The following is a 23,396-nucleotide window of genomic DNA, read 5'->3' as shown; positions in this document are numbered from 1 at the left end:
GACGTTTTAAAATAATTATCAACAAGGAGAAGATAATATCTACACGGAGACCGACTAAGGACCCAACTAGTTCCCCACACATTAACATGAATGAGATCAAATAGACATTACAATAGAGCCAAACTGAGTGTTTATTTCAAAGATAAATGTTTTTGAATACAAAAAAGCATACAAAAAACATCAGACCTTTCTTTTAGCAGGAATACCCAAGACATATAATCATCAACATGAAAAGGATAATATCTACACGGAGACCGACTAAGGACCTGATACGGACCTGTCTAGGAGTCCGCCGAGACAGGACGTGGGCGATGCCGTGAGGCGCAGGGCCACCCCGGCCAAGCGTCGAGGGAGTGGAGAGGCCCGTTCTCTGCCGCCTCGGGGACGAGCCAGGACCGCGGACGAGGGTGTCGTCCAGGAGACAGCTGCGGCCATTGAGCCAGACGAGAACACTAGTGGCAGCAGAGTGCCGTCCGGGACCGGCCACACCAGCGCCGAGGGGTGCCGAAGCGGGCCGCTTACGGCCGAAGGTGGCACCGACAGGCGCGAGGCAGCTAGCGGCACCAGAGCTACGACTAGGGCTGACCCTCTTCCCACCCGCCGTGCTGGGAAAGAGCCGATGGTCGACCTGCGTTTAGACTTGTTTGTGGCTAACCCTTCTTGTAACATGTTCGAAGAAGTACCCGGACCAAGCGGGACCAAGGGGCGAGACAACACACAGAGCGTCGGACTGGTGCTGAGGGAGGACGACATGGACTCCGCCACGCTCGGGAAGAAGACCACCCTTCCTGAGTCAGGGTGAAGTGGGTCCACGCCCAGCTCGAGCGTCTCGACCGATCTCGCCTTTGGTGCGAGCGATGTGAACTTGGGTGACCGTGCAAAGCGGTTCCCTCATTACGTGTACATATTTTAGAACTTATTTCAGAACTTAAACCCTTGTATTGGTACGCTATTAGACTTGGAATCGGTTTGGCCATGTAGAACCGGTTCAGTTGCCAAACCGGTTCACTCAAGCTACTTAACGCTTGAGACTCATTGTAAAGGTTATGCTTTGAAAATCAGAAAATCGATTTCTCTCTCCTCTCTCGCGATTTCTTCCTCCTCCCGCCCGAGGGTTCACCCTCACCTTGACGAGGCTGACTCCCCCGTGTCTCTCTCTCTCGCGTCCCTACCTCCTGACGCCTCTTCCTCTCCTCGATCCTTTGCTTCTTCTATCTTCCCCACGCATCCCTTACCTTCGATGCCTTCTTCTGCTCTCCCCCGTGAGGTCCAAGCATAACCCGTCACCCTCCACCGCAGCTGAACGTTGCTGCTTCACCCACAGCCTCACCTGCCGCCAATACCTCCCTGCTCTGCCGCATCCAGCGCCCATTTGGTGAAGGCTTTCAGCAAACGGACGCCTCCATCAACTTCCCAACCCCTGGGCGACGCTCTGTACTCATTTTGAGGAGGATCCGACTGATCACTGCTGCCAACGAACCCTCGATGGCATCAAGAGCTCTCAGGTTGCTGTCTGCCCCTTTCAACGCATCCTCCACCCTAACAGGCAGCTGTTGCATTCCCAACTGGTCCAGAGGACCTCGCCATTGCCTTCCTCACTTCTGGGCGATGCCGTGGGACCTCACTGAAGAAGATCCGACAGCTCCTAGCGACTGAGAAGCCTCCTGCCGGAATTCTGAGATCACAGGCCGATGTCCGCCCCTTTCAGCGCCTCCTCCACCCGAACAGACAGCTGAGGCGTTCCCATCTGCTCCTGGGGACCAAGCCGTTGCCTTCTTCACCCCTGGGCGACACCATAGATCAGTTCTCAGGAGGATTCGATCGTCCATAGCTGCCAGGAATCTCTCTGACGGAAACCATACCCCGCTGGTGGCGCTCCCTGTGAACTCCGCCTGATTCCCAGCTGGTTCCCCTGTTTGCGATAGCAATTTGGGGGAAAACCCCAAATCGGGTGAAGGATCTTCTCCTTCCCCTCTCTCTGGTTGCTTGATCCTCGTTTCTGCCTGTGGACTGCACGAACAGAAGGCTGGAATTGGTTGAGGGGTTGAGCCGTGAGGAAGAAGAAGCTCACTGCTACCTGCCGTGAGCTCTGTTTCCTGTAACAGGCCAGATCCCAATCCTTCCAACGACTTGGCCATGGGGTGGTCAGATGCCCCCCAAACTCTGGGCGTCCCATCTTAATTGTCATGGCCTCCTGCCCACCAAGTTTCAGCTTCATCCGACGTTCTGGTGAATTGCTATGGATTTTTGAAGGTTGACTGCCCTGTTTTCCCCTGTTCTTCTCTGTTCCGGGTGACAGTCCAGCGCCTTGCTGAAGGAACGACCTGGCCTTAGGGTGGGCTTTTGCCCCCCATCTTTTGGGCGTCCCTAGATAAATATCACAGGCACCTGCACACCAAATTTCAGCTCAAACGGAGTTGCGAGTGAAATTTGACGAATTTTGCAAGATTGAGCTCCCCTGTCCTGCGCCTGAGACAAATCTGAAGCCAGCGACTGTGTCAGCCAGCGCTCTTCTTCAGGGCTTCGACTGAGCTTGGAGGCTCCTTTGCAGCTCATATTCGGAGCGTGTCATTGTAATTATCTGAGGGAGCGCTCGACCAAATTTCAGCTTATTTGGAGCTTCCTACGAATTTTAGTGATTTTCCGAAGAGGGAGCCACCCCGCGCCCACCAGTGAACCAGGGAACTCTGTTTTGACTGCGGAGAAGCCTGGAGCATTTGCTGCTTTGCAGCGCGCCTGCGCCGGCGTTAAACGGCGCTTGCCTCACCCCACTGCCGTCTGCTCCCGGGGTTTATCATCGTGCACGGTGACGCTTCTCTACTCCTTGGGACAGTTACTGCTTATTTGACTACACCTTGACTGCTTGGTTTTCTATTTTGAGGGCTGCTCGATGAGCCGCTAGGTACCAGCTGTGAGGAGCTAGGAGCAAAGGCTGCTTGGCAGCGCGCGTGCACCGGCGTTAATCGGTGCCTGCCTCACCCCTTACGTTCGCTCCTGGGGGTCCCTATTGTCGTCTGGTGAAGCTCCTCTACTCTCGCCTCCTTTATTCCTGTAAATTGTGTTCTTGGTAATTGCCCTGCTGCTTGTGTTGAGGGCGTTTCCAAGGAGCGACAGGAGGCGTGAAGGAAGCTGGTACTCGCCTGATTCGCCGTCCGTTGCTGGATACCGAGGGCCTTGGTCTTCTGCCCTTGGTCGTGCCGCTGGGCTAGCCCCAGCGAGGTTTGCCTCACTCTCCCCCTATAGAACGGGGTGGGTTACTTGCTTTCAGCCTTAACTGTGGACCAACCTATGGGCTGGGGAATGGTTTGTACCAATGTTATCACTGGCGTATCGTATCGCGTATCGGTCGGGCCGACCTATACGCCGTATCGTAACGTATCGTAAATGTATCGTAACGTATCGTAAAATTAATTTTTAATTTGTAAAAAATATTAAAAAATTATAAAAAAATAGAAAAAAATCAGAAAAAATTTAAATAAATTCGAAAAAACAAGAAAAAATCAAGAAAAATGTATTTAAAGGAACATTCATCATTCATGTATATGAAGTATGAACTATGAAGTATGAATATGAACAACACATTCCAAAATAAGAAATCAGACATTCAAAAATCAAAATAACATACTAAGCAGCCGAAGAGTATTCGATTACATCACAATTCATAAGTTCAGAAGTCAAAACATATAGACATAGTTATCATCTTTCATAATCCAAAAAGCCCTCTTTCTCCAAGCTTTCCACTGTGCCCTCTACGAGAAAGAAAGCTATCTCACGGGCAAAACTTAAAGCAAATGAGGAAAATCTCTTCCTCCCACGTCTCTTGCAATGTTTAGAAACAAGAAGAGAGAGAGAGAGGAGCATATCTTTTGAAATAAAATGAAAAAAAGGGGCCATCGGACCCTTTTGCCATTTTTCCCCCGTATCGTACGATACGGGGGTGTATCGACCGTATCGTACGATACAGTGCCCGTATCGTACGATACGGGCGATACGCCTACGATACACCTCCGTATCGTGTATTGTAGGCGTGTCGTATCGTTTTTGTTGATACAGACGATACGTATCGTACGATACGCGTCCGTATCGTACGATACGCGTCTGTATCGTACGATACGGATAACATTGGTTTGTACGCATAGGCATGAATGAATGGTTTGTTGAGTGAGGCTGAGGGCATTCTTGTACGCAACGGTTGTAAGGCCTTGAACCCATCTGTGTAATAGGTTCAGACCTAGAATAGGCGGGAAAAGCCCTCCTTGTACCCTTACCCTTGGGAATTAACTGGGTTTGTCCCCAGTGAGGTAGAAATTGGCTTGTAATCTTGGTATCTTCGGCGCCGAAAGCATCCGTGAAGAGATCTTGGGAGGTCAGGACGGCAGCGCAGTCTGGGTTTTCTGGACAGCTACAGTGCCCGCAGCTTGCGTCCTACCAGGACCCAACTAGGTCCCCATGCATCAACATGAATGTGATCAAATAGACTCTGACTTGAAAGAAAAGAACTCCGAGAATGCTTTCGCAACTAACAAGTTTCTCATTGAAAGAATGTTGTCGAGGGAACCTGAGGAACGACACAACACAGTTTTGAAAGAAAGGGATGACTGAGCTTGAGGTGCCATTGGAAAGGACTAGTACTCGATTTCAATGTTTAAAAATGTGCCGAGCCAAGGTTGACTTGTTTTGACTCGGCCAGACTTGTTTTCTATTGAAACTCGACATGACACGGCCTGACTCGGCCGAAACTCGGTTTGACTCGGCCACAACTTAAACAACTCAGTGTAGTCCAGTGATATATTTTGTATTTTGTAATTAAAAGGGTGGTTTGTTTGTTAATTACTCAATTACTTAATTTTTGACAAGAATCTTCTAACTTATTGAATTATAAGTATTTAGAATTATTGTTCATTTATTAAATTTACATATTAGAAATGGAAAGCTAAAGCTAATTAGGCGTAACTTCTTGTAGGGTGTATTTATTTCAATTTTTAGGACATTGGACTCTTTACTTTGGGATTTTTAGTTTTACATAATATTAACATACATGTTGAGTTTGTTAACCATTAGATAGTTGTAAATGTTGAATATATTTATATTGATTTTTGCCCCATAGTTTTTTTGAAATATGCGCTTATATAGAGTAGGAGCAATAGCTTAATTGTGCAATTTCTTGTTATCAAAAGAGAAGATATAACTTAGGTATTACTTGATGGTATGAATTATACATGTATCAAGTCATTTTACAAATTTTTATTTTTTATGTTTAAATGACAAGTTATATAGTATTTTTCTTTTAAAAACAATAGTTAACACAACCCCGGCTGAGTCACTGAGTTGACTTGCCGAGTCATGAGTCAAGAATGAACGAGTTGAGACCCAAGTCAGTGGGTTTTACAACATTGCTCAATTCCACAGACGATGCAGCAACTCCAACTGGTCGTGATAAATAACAAACCCTCCTTCCTCATGGCCTCCACCAATCAACTTTCGAGTCGATATGTCTTGAATAAGAACTAAGGTCAAATATGACTCGGCAATTTAGTTCTTTAGTGAGCTGGCTCACAGATAAGAGACTTTTGGGAAACTCTAGGGCATGAAGAGCTCACTGAATATGTAGTGAATGAGACAACTGAACATCTCTTTTCCCCAAGATAGGAGAAAATCTACCATTGACTAGCTTTACATGTCGTGATGTAAGAGATAGTGCAAAGTAGAAAACTAGGAGACTGACCACAAAAATGTCTAAAGATTCAAAGTTGACAATCCATATCACCCTTTTTAGTGGCCACAAAAACGTCCTCGTCTGCCAGACATCGTCAATGCTAAAGCAGGGAAGTCACTAGATGCCTGAGGAAGGGTGACTGCGAGACAAAATTGGCAATTTCAACACGTATGAGCATCTATAATTTAGCTACTGTATACTTAAAGGATAGCCCAGATAAGAATCAAGCTACAGTAGTCTGCTTATGGTGCGTTTTGAAACACACGTTGCACGGAGGTTGAACCACAGTCAGTCTTTTGTAGTCAGATTTGATTGAAGAAAAATGCTGTGCAAGGTCTTGATCTCTCACTGGAGCTGAAAGTTCTGCTTTATCTGCACACATTCTTATCCTCGTTAAAATGTCCTGCAAAAACTCCCACATCCATCTGACCGTAGTATAGTAAACTAAGCACTAGGAATATGAGGCTGAACATTATTCACGATCCAAGTAATAACAATGTTGTTGTCCTCCTTTGTTCTTCCACATAGCATACTTTCTTACCTTCTCCTTCAGCTCCTCTTCATCAATGATGTGATCTTTGTGTTGTCCTACTACTGACATCAGAAAGGTACATCACCACATTTTGTAGTTAGTGCCGTCTAACTTAACAATTGACCCATATGAAAAGGATCGACAAAGGCTTTATAATCTGACACTAGGTCATATTTACTGCCATGAATTTGTGGAATCACAACACTTGACAAAAGACCAGACAGCTCACGTTCCAAAGCCAACTTGAACCAGATACCCACTAAAATCTGCCTTCAACTACCTACTCCAGTTCATCAAAGAGAGCAGCCACAATGAGAAAAAAAAAACAAAAGAAGAAAAAGGAAAGATTCAAGTTTGATCACTGAACAGATATATATAATATACTTTGATGTCAAACACCAAAGCTAAAACCACCAAAGATGCAACACTAGAAATCTACACACTTCCTCTCATGGTTCCACATCATCGCCTTCTCAAGAGGTAAGCATCCTGCTGATAAGGCTCATGTTGATTCTGGCAACTCTACAAATTCTCCTATAGTGGAAGATTATCTCCCTATTGCTTTGCGGAAAGGAGAGAGACAGTGATCTTTGCATCCTATTTGTTAGTTTTGGTCCACCCATAGACTTGGGGAGCATATGTAAAGTTTTGTATCCACTCTATATGTTGTTCCCATTCCCATGAATCATCAGTAGACTCTTTTGGATTTCAAGTGGAAACAAGCCATGCAAGATGAAATGGATGCATTGATATCACGTGAAACTTGGGACCTTGTTGATCGACCCGTTGGGAATGACTTTGTTGGTTCCATGTGGGTGTTCACCATCAAGTATCACACAGATGACCTAGTAGAATGGTACAAGGCTTGACTGGTTGTGAAATGGTATATGCAATCTTAACAGATTGATTTCTTTGAGGCCTTCTCTCCTGTTGGCAGTTGGACACCATCAAACGTGTTATTTTCGTTACAGTTCATTATGGGTAAAGCATATTCCAACTTGATTGATACGATGAGAGAGATAGAGCCAAAAGAATCTTCACTTACGTAACCCTAATCTCTTTTAAAAGAGATTAGGGCTGGCTGTAAACATTTTACAAAAAAGGTCCAATAACAATATGAAAATGTTTAAAGAGCACCTCTCTAACTTTTTAATATTTCAATAAAACTCTTTTAACACTCCCCCTCAAGCTGGAGCATATATATCAATCATGCTCAGCTTGTTACAACATCTCAGGAAATCGCCTATAGGAAGAGCCTTGATGAGGATATCAGCTGCCTGATCTTCTGAGGAGACATGAATAGTGCTAACAATTCCTTCTTGAACTAAGTCTCGAATATAGTGGCAATCCACTTCAATGTGTTTAGTCCTCTCATGGAAGACATGATTGTTAGCAATATATGTAGCTGTCTTGTTGTCACAATACATCTTCATTGGGAGATTCACTGAAACATTCAACTCTAAAAGTAGTGATCTAACCCACGACATTTCAGCTGCAGTTTGAGCCATAGCCCTATATTCCGACTCAGCATTAGAACGAGCCACCACATTCTGCTTCTTGCTCCTCCAGGAAATAAGATTACCCCCCACAAAAATACAAAAATGTGTAGTAGACTTCCTGTCATCTACAGACCCTGCATAATCAGCATCACTATATGCTTCGATGTCAATACATTCTACCTTTTTGAACCATAACCCCTTTCCCGGGGCTGATTTCAAGTATCTAACAATCATTAGAGCAGCATCCCAGTGAAGCTTCCGGGGTTTTTCCATGAACTGGCTTAACTTATTCACAGCAAAGCTAATGTCGGGACGAGTGACAGTCAAATATAACAGTTTCCCTATCAGGGATCTATAGGATCTAGAGTCAAATGGCTCTGAGTCATCATCATGTATATGAATGCGGGGATTCATGGGAAGTGTGGCAGGTTTAGCCCCCAATAGTCTTGTTTCCTGCAGAAGATCAAGAACATGTTTTCTTTGAGACACTACAACTCCTTTATTACTACGAGCCACCTCAATCCTAAGAAAATAACGGAGTTGTCCAAGGTCTTCAGTAACAAAGTGTTGCTGTAAAAACTCCTTTGTTTGAGCTATCTCTTGATCATTTTCCCCAGTAAGAACAATATCATCCACGTAGACAATCGATATCACCATCCCTGATGAGCCTCGCTTGATAAACAATGAGTGATCAAGTTGGGATCTGCGAAATCCACACTTAGATAACACCTCAGTAAGCTTCTGGAACCATGCACGAGGACTCTGCTTAAGTCCATAAATAGCCCTCTTTAATTTGCATACCTTGGAACACTCCCCCTGTCGCTCAAAACCAGGTGGTTGCTGCATATAGACGGTTTCAGAAAGGTCTCCATACAGAAAGACATTTTTCACATCCAGCTAGAAGAGAGGCCACTCTCGCTGGACAGCAAGAGATATAATCAATCGAATGGTACCCAACTGAGCCACAGGCGAAAAAGTCTCAAAGAAATCAACACCGTAAGTTTGAGTATACCCTTTTGCGACAAGACGTGCCTTGAACCTTTCAGTTGAACCCATCATAATGATATTTGATGGTGAATACCCATCTTGATCCAACTACATCACAGTGCGTCGGGGGATCTACCAAATCAGAAGTCTCCCGAGAAAGAAGAGCATCCATTTCCTCCTGCATGGCTTGTCGCCAACGTGGATCTAACATGGCTTGATGGTGAGAAGACGGGATAACATGATTAGATAGAGCTTGATCAAACTGCATCAAACTTGTACTCAAACAATCAGTAGAGACAGAATTAGAAATAGGATGTAGTGTACACTGTCGCTTGCCTTTGCGAATGGCAATAGGGAGATCTGCAGTAGAATGGTCATCATTTAAACCTGAGTCAGTCTTATCAGTGGAGCTTACCTCTTGAGATGATGTTAGTGGACAGTTGAGAGAGGGACCTAGACGACGAGTGTAAACTAACGGAGGATCAAGGAAACGTTCATGTGACCTAGGTTGAGATGGTGGAAATGACTCAAGTGACACTGGTGGAATAGGAAGAGGTACAGGTACATGCATCTCAGACAAAGATGGACTTGACGAGGCAAAATAAGGACGAGACTCAAAGAAGGTAACATCCGCACTGATAATGTCTTTCTTAGTCAGGGGATCAAAGCATTTATATCCTTTTTGATTGGCTGAGTAGCCAATAAAGACACATTTGATGGCTTGGGTAGCAAGTTTATTTTTCTTTGGGCCTAGAATATGTGTAAAGTAAGTGCATCCAAATACTTTGGGAGGTAAGTGAAATAATGGACGCCCTGGATATAACATATGAATGGGAATACGTTCTTGGATGGAGGAAGAGGGTAATCTATTAATGAGGTAACATGCAGTAAGAATAGCATCACCCCAAAATTAAGCAGGCATGTGAGAATGTAGCATAAGGGTGCGAGCCACATTTAGGAGTTGCCGATGTTTGTGTTCGGTTACACCATTTTGTTGGGACGTATGCGGACAAGTATATTGAGGGCGAATTCCATGATTGGCATAAAACTGAAGCAGAATAGAAGACTTCAATTCAAGAGCATTATCAGTGTGAATACTTTTAACAATGAGACCAAACTGAGTTTTTATTTCATTGACAAACTTTTGAAGAATATGATTGACAAACTTTTGAAGAATATGACTTCAGATCTTTCCCTTAACAAGAAAACTCAACTGACTCTAGTAAAATCATCAACTAAAACAAGATAGTATCAGAAACATGACCGAAAAGGAACTCGACTAGGACCCCATACGTCCACATGAATGAGATCAAACAAACTCTGACTAGACGGACTCTGACTCGAAGGAAAGCTGCTTCGTGTATGCTTGCCCAACTAACAAGCATCACATAAGAAGGACTTTGATGCAGGAATATCTGGAAACATGCGACAAAGTTTTGGTACTGACGGATGACCTAGTTTGAGATGCCATTGGAAGGGAGAAGGCTTTGAAGGGACTGAAGATGCAACAACATCAACTGGGATCGACAGAAAATAAAATCCTTCACGTTCATGGCCGCCACCAATCATCTTCCCAGTTGGTAAGTCCTGAAAAGAACAAGAGTCAAGTTCAAAAATGACGTTACATTGTAAGTCGATAGCTAGCTGCTTAACAGATAACAAATTAACAGGAAACTGAGGAGCATATAGCACGTGTAATAGTGCATAAATGTGGAAGGTAGATATCACCGCTGCCCAAAACAGGAGACAGCTTGCCATCAGCTAGCCTAACATGCTGTGGTGTAGAAAATCTGACAAATGATGAAAAATTCTGTGGTTGATTACAACAATGTCTGGAAGCGCCAGAATCTATCATCCATGTCATACCTGGATCATCAGTAGGAGCACCAACAGGGAATGCTGAATCTATAACAGTAGCATTGACAGATGTAGAGGTAGACCTTTGAGCAAGAACACGATCATATTCATCCTTACTTGAGAGAATATGACATAGATATAGAAGGATCAGTAGAAGACTCAACCATAGATATTGTTGCCTTTGAATGAGTTGCTTGGGATGAAGAAGGACCTTTGCTTGTGGCGATTCTACCGCCACCACATCCCGAGGAAATGTTAGAACGGAGGTGAAGATGTTTGTCCCAACAACGATCCTCTAGATGACCAATTTTGCCACAATAAGAGCACTGAAATCTGCCGCGTCCTACACCACGGCCTGTACCACGTCCCCTACTGCCACCAAAAATAACTGGGGACCCGTTCTCCTGATATCACAAGAGCAGAGACTGGTGTGTCTTGCGTATTCTGAGAAAGAGTGACTGCAAGACGACTCAGCCTATTATACGTGTCTGCTAGATCTGGAAGATCACTGCCTGTGAGAATTTGAGACTTTGCCACAGAGTATTCTGGAGATAAGCCAGATAGAAACTTCGCTGCCATACCAGTTTCAAAATGTGATGCATAACAATGTTGGCAAGGTAGACGAAAAGCCTTTAACCGTTCATATGCAGCAGTCAAAGTAGCAAAATACTGAGATAAATCCTGATCCCCTTGTCGTATGTTGCATAGCTCTTCTTCCAATTGCAGGATTTTAATTACATTAGTAGCATGCGAATATGTCTTCCTCAAGAAAGACCACATTCCTTGGCCTTGGTGTAATATGCAATAATTGCGGCTATATGAGACTCCACACTATTCATAATTCATGACATAACAATATAATTATCTTCATCCCACGCAACATATATCCCCTTTTTCTCAGTAGGTTCATCCTCCCCAAGAACATATTTTTTTTTATGCCCAGCCACAGACATCATGAACACCCTAGACCATATTTCATAGTTTGAACCATTCAATTTTATCGTGGTTCCATAAGAGAATGTTTCCAGCCATCTTGTATTCAATAGAACTTTCTGATTTACTGTTTTCAGCCATAAGAAATCAAGAGGACCGAGCTGGCTACTAATATTAGAGGTATATCAAAATCACTGCAATGCAGGAGAATCTAAAAAATTCTTACAGTTCCAATATCAAATCAGAAGTTCAATAAAGCAGGCAGCAACCCAGGCATAAACTCTGAATATTTCCAGCAGACACAAGCAGCAATATGGACTGAAATTTAGGCAGTAAAACAGGAAAGAAACACAGCAGACACTCAAATAATAGTTGCAGCCGATGAAGACAACACAGGCAGGAAATCTTCAAGAGACAGTAAATATTAACTTCAACAATATCTGCCAAAGACAGCAACTACTTCCACCATGAACAAATGGCTGCTGCTATTCTTAAATACAGCCACACCACATATGACTGGTTGTCCACGACATACGGCAAGAATCTCAACATAATCAAATGTTAGATTTCATACTTACGATCAGCAGCAGTCCACAGCTCATTAAACTTTAACTTTCAGACTTCATATCCACAATCTATAGGACAAATTAACATCCACGATCTATAGGATATTTTGCTCCCCACGGTCAACACAAAATCTGATCACAGCAGCCACAAGATTGATAAACAAGGATCTGATCACGCCTTCCACATAGGCGTGATCAGGTCCTTCCCCACACAGCCCCCTCAACCTCTATTCTCTTACCGTCTCCTTATTGGGTGGTAAGAAAGAATAGAGGTGGGAGATGAAAAAGAGGGAGAAAGAAAGAGATCACCGGAGGGAGAGGTCGCCGGAGTGTTCGCCGGAGAGCCGCCGGAGAGAGAGGTCGCCGGAAAAGCTCACTTGGCTGGCTCTGATACCATGATACGACGAGAGAGATAGAGCCAAAAGAATTCTTCACTTACGTAACCCTAATCTCTTTTAACCCTAATCTCTTTTAAAAGAGATTAGGGCTGGCTGTAAACATTTTACAAAAAAGGTCCAATAACAATATGAAAATGTTTAAAGAGCACCTTTCTAACTTTCTAATATTTCAATAAAACTTTTTTAACATTGATGTTAAAAATGCATTCCTTTATGGTAATTTTTCTAAAATAACTTATATGCAGCAATTATTTGGGTTTGAGAAGTGTGGAAAGGTGTGTAAACTCAAAAAGGCTATATGTGGTCTAAAGCAAAGTCCACGTGCTTACTTTCATAAATTGTTTGAGGTAATGTTTGCATTCGGTTTCCAGAGATCTCCATTAGATCATTTGCTATTCATAAAAAAGAGTTCCAAGGGTATAGTAATTATGGTGTCTTATGTGGATGATATCATCTTGACATGTGACAATAAACAAAAGGTTTTTGCTACTAAGATGTATCTACCAAAACATTTTTGTTACAAAGACCTTGGACCTCTCATATACTTCATGGGGATAGAAGTTGCTAGAAGCAAGGAAGGCGTGGTCCACTTGTAGAGAGTCAAAGACTATGTTCTTGATTTATTGAAGTAAACATGAATGTTGGGTGCCAAACCAGCTTCTGTTCCTATGAATCCTAGATTGCATCTTTATGATGATCGATTTTAATGTGTGGATAGCAAATCCTATAGGTCATTGATTGGTCATACATATTCCTTGTGTTAGGAAGTGTGAACCAGACGGGTTTGGATTTGGACTCAGAACCCAATACGTCTGGTTTGGGCAAACTTATCTCACGGGCATTAATTTGTCATTAACGGCATAGTCTATAATTTTGTGTTATTATTGGGATTAATACACATCTTGTGAGGGTCGATATATGCATATACAATCTCTAGGGCTGAACTGCGTGCAAGATGAAGACACCTACCATCTTAGTGTCTCCAAGTCTCCTTCAAGATATTTCTGTTCAAACAGTGCTCCGGCGAGGGCTCAGATCTGATTTATCAAAACTGACACCTTGCAAGTGGCAAGTTAAGTCAATTTATGGACATGCCTAAGAAGGTGCATTGGGATGTGGCTATGATGATTCTCAAATATCTTAAGTCCTAACCAGGTAAAGGACTATTATTTAAACGGAGAACATTTTTGGATGTAAAAACTTATATTGATGCAGGTTATGCAGGGTCTGTTGATGGACTTCTATGTTTTTGTTGGAGGAAACTTGGTATCTTGGAGGGAGTAAGATGGGTTGCTAGATCCAGCGTTGAGCCTGAGTATAGGGCTATGACACAAATTGCTACAAAAATGACATGGGTAAGATCCATGCTCATATGTTTGGGTGTTCCAATCAGTCTTCCCATGAAGATAAGATGTGATAATAAGGTTGCCAGGTATATGCCTATAATCTAGTATTCTATGAGAGAACCGAGCTAGAAGTTGATTCACTATATTAGAGACATTGTCCATAAAGGAGTTATATCCATTGTCACAAATATCATTCTTGGGTTTTTCTTTGCGAGGTTTTTCTCGGGTATTCTTCTGCAAAGCTGATTTTTTCTGAAAAATATGAGGAAAATGTCGGTGATTTAAAAAAAAAAATTAAGTAAAAAAATAAAATAAATGAGAAACTAATATAAAAACTAGATAAGCAAGAAAAAAAAATTAGAAAATGGAAATTGGCACTCTAATAACTACCAAAAACACAGGTTATCTAATGGCTGAAACGTCAGATGGGATGCTCTTCTGGGTTTCCAGCAATCGTCACCTTCAACACAGGTTATCACTCGTCACTCCTCAAACACTCACACGCCAAACACAGCTTCCTCACTTCTCAAACCCTCACCGAAGAGGTAGACACTCTTTAAAAGGTTAGGCGCGGCTGGAAGACGCAGCTTCCACTCTCACATCTCACACGAAAGGTAAAGTTAATAAACCCTATTCATTAAAAGTTAAGAGTTAAGTACCCTTTTTGCCATTAAAAGGAAATTTCAGTTCAGAAAATACCCTTTGTTTCTTTACTTTTAACACGTTATACCTTGCTTTTGCAAAAGAATTCATCATATGCAGTTTTTATGAATTAAAACTGTGCGCAAAAACATATAACAAGCTGAGCATGATTGATATCTATGCTCCAGTTAAAAGGGGAGCGTCAAGAGCTATTTATATGCTGAGTGGAAGTGTTTAGTATTTTTGTAAAAACCGTGGGGTAGGTCTTTGTTTATTTTTTTCTTCTTTGTGGACTTATCTTGCAAGATGTCTTAGCAGACCCTATCTCTCTTTAATTTGAAGTCCCTCTCTCCATCTCTCTTGCCGTTACATTTTGTAAGGGGGAGGGAATTTGATAGATTATAAACAAAAGGGAAGGGTGTAGATTGTAGTTCTCTCACGTTTTCCTTTTTATTTTTTTCATTGCGGATATATAAGTAAGGTTGCCATCCAGCTTCTCAAGCCCACTTAGGCCATTAGGGTGAGGGTTCAATAGATTTCATTTTCTTTGCTATGAACATTGGAGGCTTCCCTCCCTTGATGAAGAGACCCCATGTTTATGCTTAATATATTATTGTTAGTTTTTATTGTTAGTTTTCCATAGTTTAACTTAGTTCCTCTTCCTCTCATCCCTTTGTTCCCAAGTATTCATAGGTAGATGGTTATAAGAAGCCTAACCTAGGCCTAGGCATCGGGCCGGCCCACCAACCGGCCCTACTATTAATGGGCTGGGCTGGGCCGGGTATCAAGCCTAGTCAACCATGTCCGAGGCCTGGCCTGGCCCGCTTTGTAAAAGACATAGTCGATCTCCTCATCTCCATCTTCCATCTTGACAACCATCACCAATGTCCCAGGCAATCATCAATCCTAGTTTCTTCAGCAAAGGATCCAAGCAAGGAACTCTTCAGTACCCACCACGAACAAAAAACCATCCATTGTGCCGCTAAAAGTAAAAACAAAAAGGAAGAGACGACGAACCAGAAATTGCTTAGAGTCCAGACACGATTAAACCGCTTGATGGCAATGCTCCGGCCATCAGCGAGCTTCCTCTTATACACAACGTTGGGTGCCTTCTCCCCATGCTCTGACACTATGTTCTCAACAGAGAATCCCGAGGTCGCAACACCGAGCACCTCTAGCAAGTACTCCTTGAAAAAAGGCAGCTTCCCCACCCCATTCTTCCCCCCATTATCTACACCCAACTAGGAAAAAAAAAACGTAACCGAGTCAACTACAACAGAGTCCCAAATCAACCCCGAAACCCACCAGCGACAGATGTGGAAACTGAACGGCATCTGAATTCTCGACGGCAGACGACCAAAAGGACGGATGCCACCAGCAGATGGGGAACTTGGAGTAGCTTTCTCCCATTGTTGCAGCGAACTTCAAATCAAAGTAGTAACAATACAAACAAGAATCAGCACTTAATGTAGAACAAATCAGAATCAGACCACACCAATGTTGTTAAAAGCGTATCGTAAGCCGTATCGGTCGGGCTTTAAGATACGCTGTATCGTAAAATATCGTAACGTATCGAAATCGTATCGTATTTTTTTTAAAAATAATAATAAATCAGGAAAAGTTGAAGACAAAAATACGAAAAATTCATAAAAAATCAGTAAAAATAAAAAATAATAAGTTCTTCATAGAAAACATGTTTTAAATAATGATAGACTTATTGTTGCTATAAAGTTACGCGTTCATCATTCATAGACATCAAAATTCGTAACAATATCATTCTAGAAACTTACAAAGCATAAAACATTCAAGATTCAACAACCATAGATTGATAAGTCATAAAATTCATAAGTCTATGAACAAGTTCTAAATGTTATGTATTATAAATTTACATCACAATAGGCCCAATACATATAAAATGAAAGCACTTTTGAGTTTTGACTCTCATTCATAATCTTCATCTTCATCTTCATCTTCAAGAATTTGAAGATCCTCACCAACATATTCACCAACTCTTCTTCATCAACAAATCCTTCTGTTGCTTCAACTTCAAGGTTGAAACATTGAAGATCTTCATCATCAAATATTGTAGCTGGTTCTTCCTCAATCCATGGCTCTAGATCGTCAAAGTTTTCCAAGTTGATAGGATCAAACTGAGATGTGTGCTTCATTGCTGATGCTTTTTGTAATTCTCTGTGTTAAATAAGAGAAAACTTGTTAATATATATTACATATAAATATATTGTACAAAAGATGTAAATATTAAGCTATATTACCTTTGTTTCAACCTCATATTATATCGAACAAAGACAAAGTCATTCAACCTTTTATGTTCGAGCCTATTCCTTTTTTTGCTATGGATATGTTGGAACACACTCCAGTTCCTTTCGCATTCACTAGCACTGCATGTCTGGCTGAGGACTTTCATTGCAAAACGTGTTAGGTTTGGGCAATCAAATCCAAACCTATTCTACCACAAATCTAAACAAAAATATAACAAAACAATGTGAAAGTTCTAAAAGAATCAAATGTAACAAATGCAAAGTAAATTAAAAATTTCTATGTATTTACCTGGACGCATGGTAGTCCTGGCTCGAACTACGCCAGATTCTCCTATGTCCCGAAAACAAGTATCATATAGATCCAACTCATTGTGCACAACATCTTGTTTTCTAGAATCTGTCACTAACACTTTAATACAATTCAACAAACCATGCAAGACTTCTCTGTCCTTCTTAAATGTAGGAGAAAATCTAATTGCAGGATTTAGATAGTAAGTTGCTACATGAAGAGGTTGATGAAGTTGTCCAGTCCACCTTTTATCTATAATCATCCATATGGGCATATACAACTTTTTCTTTCCTTTCAAGTTGTCTCGAATTACCTCTTTTGCTTTATCCATAGCTTTGTATAAGCACCCTATGAAAGGTCTATCCTCTTGTCAGCTAACCTGAGAACTTTAACTAATGGAACACAAACCTTCAATAGCTTCACACATGATTCTCAAAATTCGTTATTAAATATAATATCCACAACTAAATAAGCATTTCTTTTATAAGCATGTGGATATGCATCCCGTTCTTCACTAGCGAACATCTGCTTCAAAGGAGTTCTTTGTTTCACCATACTTTGCATAGTCAATACATTTGTGGGAAATCTAGTTTGTGCAGGTCGTATTAATTCAACTCCTTCTGTAAACTTTCTCATCAAACTCAATACATATGCATGATTACAGATCAATTTTGTTACCTCGTGGCATTGGTGAACAACTGATTTCATATCATGCATCTCATTAAGATCTTGAAGCATTAGATTAACACAATGAGTGACACATGGACTCCAATAAAATGTTCTATACTTTTGAAATAACATATCCCCTGCAGCTTTATAATTTGCAGCTTTATAATTTGCAGCATTGTCTGTAGTAAACTGTACAACGTTTTCAGGTCCAACTTCTTGTACAACATTATTAAAAACATTGAACAAAATCTCAGCAGTTTTAGGAACATCAGATAAATCAAGAGATTTCAAGAACATTGTACCTTTAAGGCAATAAACAAGAAAATTTACAAGTGTTCTTGACCTTGTATCAGTCCATCCATTTGACATAATGGAGCAACCTGTTTATAACTTTATTTCCAGCATAATTTCAATTGATCACAATGTTCAGACACCTCTTTTACCGTATCCTGAAGAATTTGGCCCCTCAACTGATGATATGATGACATTTTGAATCCGGGGCCTATAGAAGCAATTGCATCTGCCATGGCTTGGAACTGAAAAGAATTAGATGCATTAAATGGAATACATGCATCATAAAACCATTTCCCTACCGTCCTTTGTGCTTGAAGTAGCATATCTTTAGATGTCATTGCAGCACGAATCTGCTTCTGACAACCTGGGCCAGTATATGAAGGGAAAAAGCTCTTAACAGAACCAACACTAGACCTATCAGTAGGAACTCTACCACTAGGTGGTCGCATACCACGCCTGGCCCAAATATCTAGTGTGCTTCTTCTCTTTCTTCCAGATATGCCAGATCGACCTCCTTCATACATGATTCATTTCTCTCTACGATCTCTACCTCTTGGGCTCTCCAAATCTGTTCTTAGATTGCTATCATCTTCATCATCATTAACATTTTCATAAGCTTCTTCCTCTTCTTCTTCAGCTTCCCAAGGCTCATTATAGCCTACATCTGCGTTTTCCATTTTTTTTTGTATCTTCCTTTGATGTAAAGCATGAAACATATCTAAACATTGCTGACGCACAAATGGAGGCAAATGATTGTTTGGTTTTCCAACACATTGAGCCACATCTTTGGAGGTCCCTGCCAAATGGTGTTTCGTTTTAATAATCCCTCGTGAAAATGTATTCTCACAAAATTTACATTTGAGTTTCAACTGGTCATTTTCCTTCACCCTTTCGCACCATTGCCATGTAGGATCCATATCTTCACAACAAAAACGAAATCCTACGGTAAACTTAATGAAAAACAATCAAAATCTTTCAATCTACGATTCTACAGTAAAAATATATGAATATATGGTAGAAACAAGAGATTTCATACCTTACAAAGAAAAAATGAAGAAAACCCATTTCCTCCCAACAAAAATTAACCACCCACGCACAAATCGACCCTTTAATCTTCGATTTCACGGTAAAAATCAATGTTTTTACAGTGAAAGTTGATGATCTCCCTCCTTGGATGTGCAATCCCCACGTTAGAAAAGAGGAACCCATTGACGTTTTAAAGAAAAAACGAAAACGGAGGCGTCGGGCGCCTCTTTTTGAAAATTAGCCCATATCGTGCGATACGGGGTGTATCGTACCGTAATTTCAAAACGATACGGTATGTATCGTACGATACCACACACACACACACACACACATATATATATATAGATAGATAGATATCAAGGTGTTGTACTAAGAGCGTAAGGCTAATCTTCTAGAAGAGCAAGGAGGTTCGGAAAGGAGGGGAGAGGGGGGTGGGGGGGGGGGTGGGAGGAGAAGAAGAAGACAGTGGGGCCCACGGGAGCCATCGACTGTTCGTCTTTATCTTGCATCCGGTGACGGTGGCGGTGGCTCAACTTGCACAGGCACAACTCTCTTTCTCTTTCAAATGAAAAACGAAAACCCATAGTTTTACGATGGCTGTCCTGTTATCTGTTTTAACTTTTTAAGTTTTAACATTTCGACCTAATGGGCCCCAACAGGCCAAGTCTGGTAATCCGGGCCTGGTCCGTTATGATGTCGGGCCGGGCCGGGTGCAACGGGCAAAAGCCCGACAAGGTTGTTCATGTAACCGGACCCGGGCCTGTACTGGGCCGGGTACCCATCGGCGACCCGGCCCGGCGCCCAGGCCTAGCCTAACCCTGAGATCTGAATTGGATCTTGGATCCAATAACTAAAACAAATCCAAACCCAAAAATAACATTCAAGTTTAAAACTTTAAATAAGCCTAATCAGATCCGAATATACAATTCGATCCACTCTAACTATATTGCGTCAAGGTGTAATCTGTGTCTTTAATACATATAAATTGACATAAAAATAATTTTAAGATGAGTTTTAGAAGTGAAAAAAAGTCAGACTGTTGACTATGTGTGTATATGTGTCTAGTTTCCCAAGATCAGCCAGTTTCAACACTTTGTACTTTGTACCCGTTTCTGATACCATTGCTTGTCTTAGTGTGCATGGACGATAGCAGATTCTCTTATTTCTTGATATCTTATAGTATGTTGAGAAGAGTTTTTTTTTTTTTCCTTTTTTTTGGGGGTGGGGTGTGGGTTAAGGAATTGCTTGCTGCTTGGCCTTCTCTCTCTCTCTCTTGTTTATGTAGGATTCAGAAAAATGTTACATTTTTCAATATTATTCATGCAGTGAAAAGATTGCTCTTCAGGCGTTGAAAGCTAGTGATTGGCATCTAGAGGGGGCTTTGGATTTGTTCTATAGCCAACCTCAAGTCAGAGCTGTAACTGATTCTAGACACCTTGAGGAGTTATATCATAGATATAAAGGTAAGAAGCTCTAACTTTCAAGTCAAAACTAAGTACCTTTTTATTTTCAGAAGATATTCTAAAGTGTCATGTCTGTGGGACTGTTAATAGTAGCTGTTATTTGCACATGTATATGCAACTTGAGTTTTTGAGTCGAGGTTATGTGACTTGAGCTTGAGCTGAGAGCTCACGTGGGGTTTGAGTAGCTCCACTCCTGGTTCCATGTCCAGGTTCACTCCACTTCTCTAGGCATGAAATGAGAAAACACAGATTTTGATTATGTTATGTAACTATGTTTATTATTGGACACTTTGTGTCTAAGACACTTAAAAGTATTGAATGTGTAAAACAAATATCCACTATTTTGGTTCACTTATATCTTAAAATTGAATTACTGATAGCATGCCATGAAGTGTTGCTATCCAAGTGTAGGACACTGGATAATTAGCCCTCCAAAGGAGTGAAGGGAACTTAATGTTCAAGCTGAAGTTAACATGGTTGTTGGTACTTTGCTGTTGCTTTGCCAATTTCTCAACCACCGGTGATTATTCATGCGGTCAATGGATGCAACCTCTTGGTCTACTTCGGTTCGCAATTATTCATTCAACACAAATATTTCAGTTACTTTTAGGTTATCATTTTCTCATGAAGACTTTTCATCTTTGTCATGTCACAGGAATGTCTCTTTTTTTATTTTGACCCTGAATATGTATAGCTTAAGCATCATGTCTATGTTTTTCTGGTGTTTTTATTTCTTATTTTTATTATCTCATCCTCTTTCCTGAAAACACCATCTTGTTTCTAGTCTTCTGTTATTATGACAATGTTGGCCTAACCATTTGGTAATCAGCTACCTCCTCTTTGTTAGGTCCAAATGTATTCTTTCCACAGTGCATATTATCAGGTCAATCTAAATGGCATTGTAGGGTTCTATATCTCTTATTTGTAGATCCTCTCACTTTTTCCTTGAAATCTTGTCTTTATGGCTTCTCATGTTAGTAACTGAACATGCCTTTATGGGATTCCGATGAGTGTATATTCGGATCTGATTAGGCTTATTTAAGCCTAATCAGATCCGAATACAAACGCATGCTAAACAGTTTTCTGAGGCATGGGTTCCTAGTGAAGTAATGGTTCTTTACTTATTTGAACATTTATTTTTCATGTGTGATTTTCCTTCCCATTAGTCTTAGTATTTAGTTACAGAGGTTTGGTTCAGTCTGCATGAAAGTTTCTGTTCCGATGAACTGATATGATAATGCCTATTTTATGATGTTGTCCACCAGTATGATTGTTAATATATTGATTCATTGATTTGTGATGTTTTTCATAATCTGAGGAATGTTAATATCTACTGGGCTTTGAAAATTGCCATGCTTGAAAATTGAGACGAACATCTTATTTCTGCAGATCCATATGTTGATATGATAATGGCAGATGGAATTGCTTCTCTCTGTGATGATTTGCAGGTAATTAACTCTCTGGATCTTGATTGGATAAACTACTTTATTACATCTCATGATGTGTTGCATGCATTCTCCATTTTTGACTCCCACATCATTGAATTCCTGAAAATTGCTAATGCCTGTATCTATAGCTGCATCCATGTGTCATAGATCTTGCATGGGGTCTCCTTTGGTTTCGGTCTTTCCATACAATATTTAGATCTGCCCCTTCTTTGACTCCTCGAATACGATGGAAATGTAATAATCTGCTTACTCATACTGCATGAAGTGCTTTGGATATTTTTTCCTTTTCGAATTGCGACAAGCACTTCAGAATAATATTTATGGGGATTTCCATTAATTTCACTCCAAGTTTCTTTCTTAGGAATAACACAAAGGACATCATGTTGAGATCAACGGGGTAGCTGGTAGTCTGTGCGGTACATGGTCACTGTTCTTAAATAGTCATTGCCTGCAAATTGGTTGGGGATAGTACCAGCTTAAATCTTCTGCATATGGTAGAATTTTCATATCACTACCTCAAACATGTTAGTGTTCAGGGACATTTGGATATAATTCTAATTGGTGAAGAGTTGTGGCTAATATCACATGAAGATCAGTATCAGTGCTATTTTTCCTTCCACAGAAGTATGTGGCATTTCACATTATCTGGTACATTTCCCTCAGAAAAAGGGGTTCAACATCTGATTTGTCAGCTGTGAAGATTATTATGCCTGTAATATCCTGCTTAGACGGGTGCATGAGCAGTCACTAGCTGCATATGACTGTCTTGATGAATCTAACCAATGGTTTGTCACCTAAGTCACATGGGTACTTCAGTAAGGTCCACGTACCTGTGTCGCCGTACCCGTACCCAAAATGGGTAGTTTGACACTTGGGTACCTATAGATCCAAACTGCTTAATTTTACTTTGATTTAATTTTTTCCACCTTACTTTTTATTCTATTTTTTAGATGTGAAAATTCGATTGATATTCATATTTGACTAGGGGGCTGCTTGGTTGTCCATATGTTTAAAGTTTTTCATAGGTTTCTTAAACACACTGCTGCAAGAGCCGTTGATATATATTTTCTATGTTATTTATTTGTTTATGTTGATGTATATTCTTTATTTTGATACATATTTTCTAAGTATTTCTTATTGTTTATATATATATACAGCCGTACCCGCGCACCCAAGTTTTTTGAAAATGGTCAGTATTCGTACCCGCACCAGCACCCGTACCCGTACCTATGTGACATAGTTTGTCACATGTTAACCATTTAAGTACAATAGAATATTGGAGGGAACCCTTCCAAAGTGACAATAAAAGCAGGTGCTGTGCTTAGAAATGTATCTACTAAAATTCTTATGGTATTGCCATGATAACTCTATGTTCGGATATTTAGAGAATATTGAACATGTGGTTGCTAATATCATTATCATGTTCAACAATTGCGATCTGTTAGGAACGAT

At 41.0% G+C, this 23,396-nt stretch overlaps 1 protein-coding gene across 4 annotated transcripts in view; it reads left to right on the top strand.

Moving 5' to 3' along the window:
• The window catches only part of LOC116255719 (uncharacterized), a 40,709-nt gene that overhangs the window by 5,800 nt on the left and 11,513 nt on the right, over nucleotides 1-23,396 (top strand). For all 4 annotated transcript variants that reach the window (XM_031631650.2, XM_031631653.2, XM_031631652.2 and 1 more), the window contains 2 exons: nucleotides 20,360-20,496; nucleotides 21,886-21,944. In XM_031631650.2, coding sequence (XP_031487510.1) covers nucleotides 20,360-20,496; nucleotides 21,886-21,944 — 196 coding nt within the window. The remainder of the gene's footprint in view (nucleotides 1-20,359; nucleotides 20,497-21,885; nucleotides 21,945-23,396) is intronic.

The sequence above is a fragment of the Nymphaea colorata genome, chromosome 6 (genome assembly GCF_008831285.2).
Source record: "Nymphaea colorata isolate Beijing-Zhang1983 chromosome 6, ASM883128v2, whole genome shotgun sequence".
NCBI classification, from domain to species: domain Eukaryota; kingdom Viridiplantae; phylum Streptophyta; class Magnoliopsida; order Nymphaeales; family Nymphaeaceae; genus Nymphaea; species Nymphaea colorata.
This window is presented reverse-complemented; position numbering and strand designations above follow the sequence as displayed.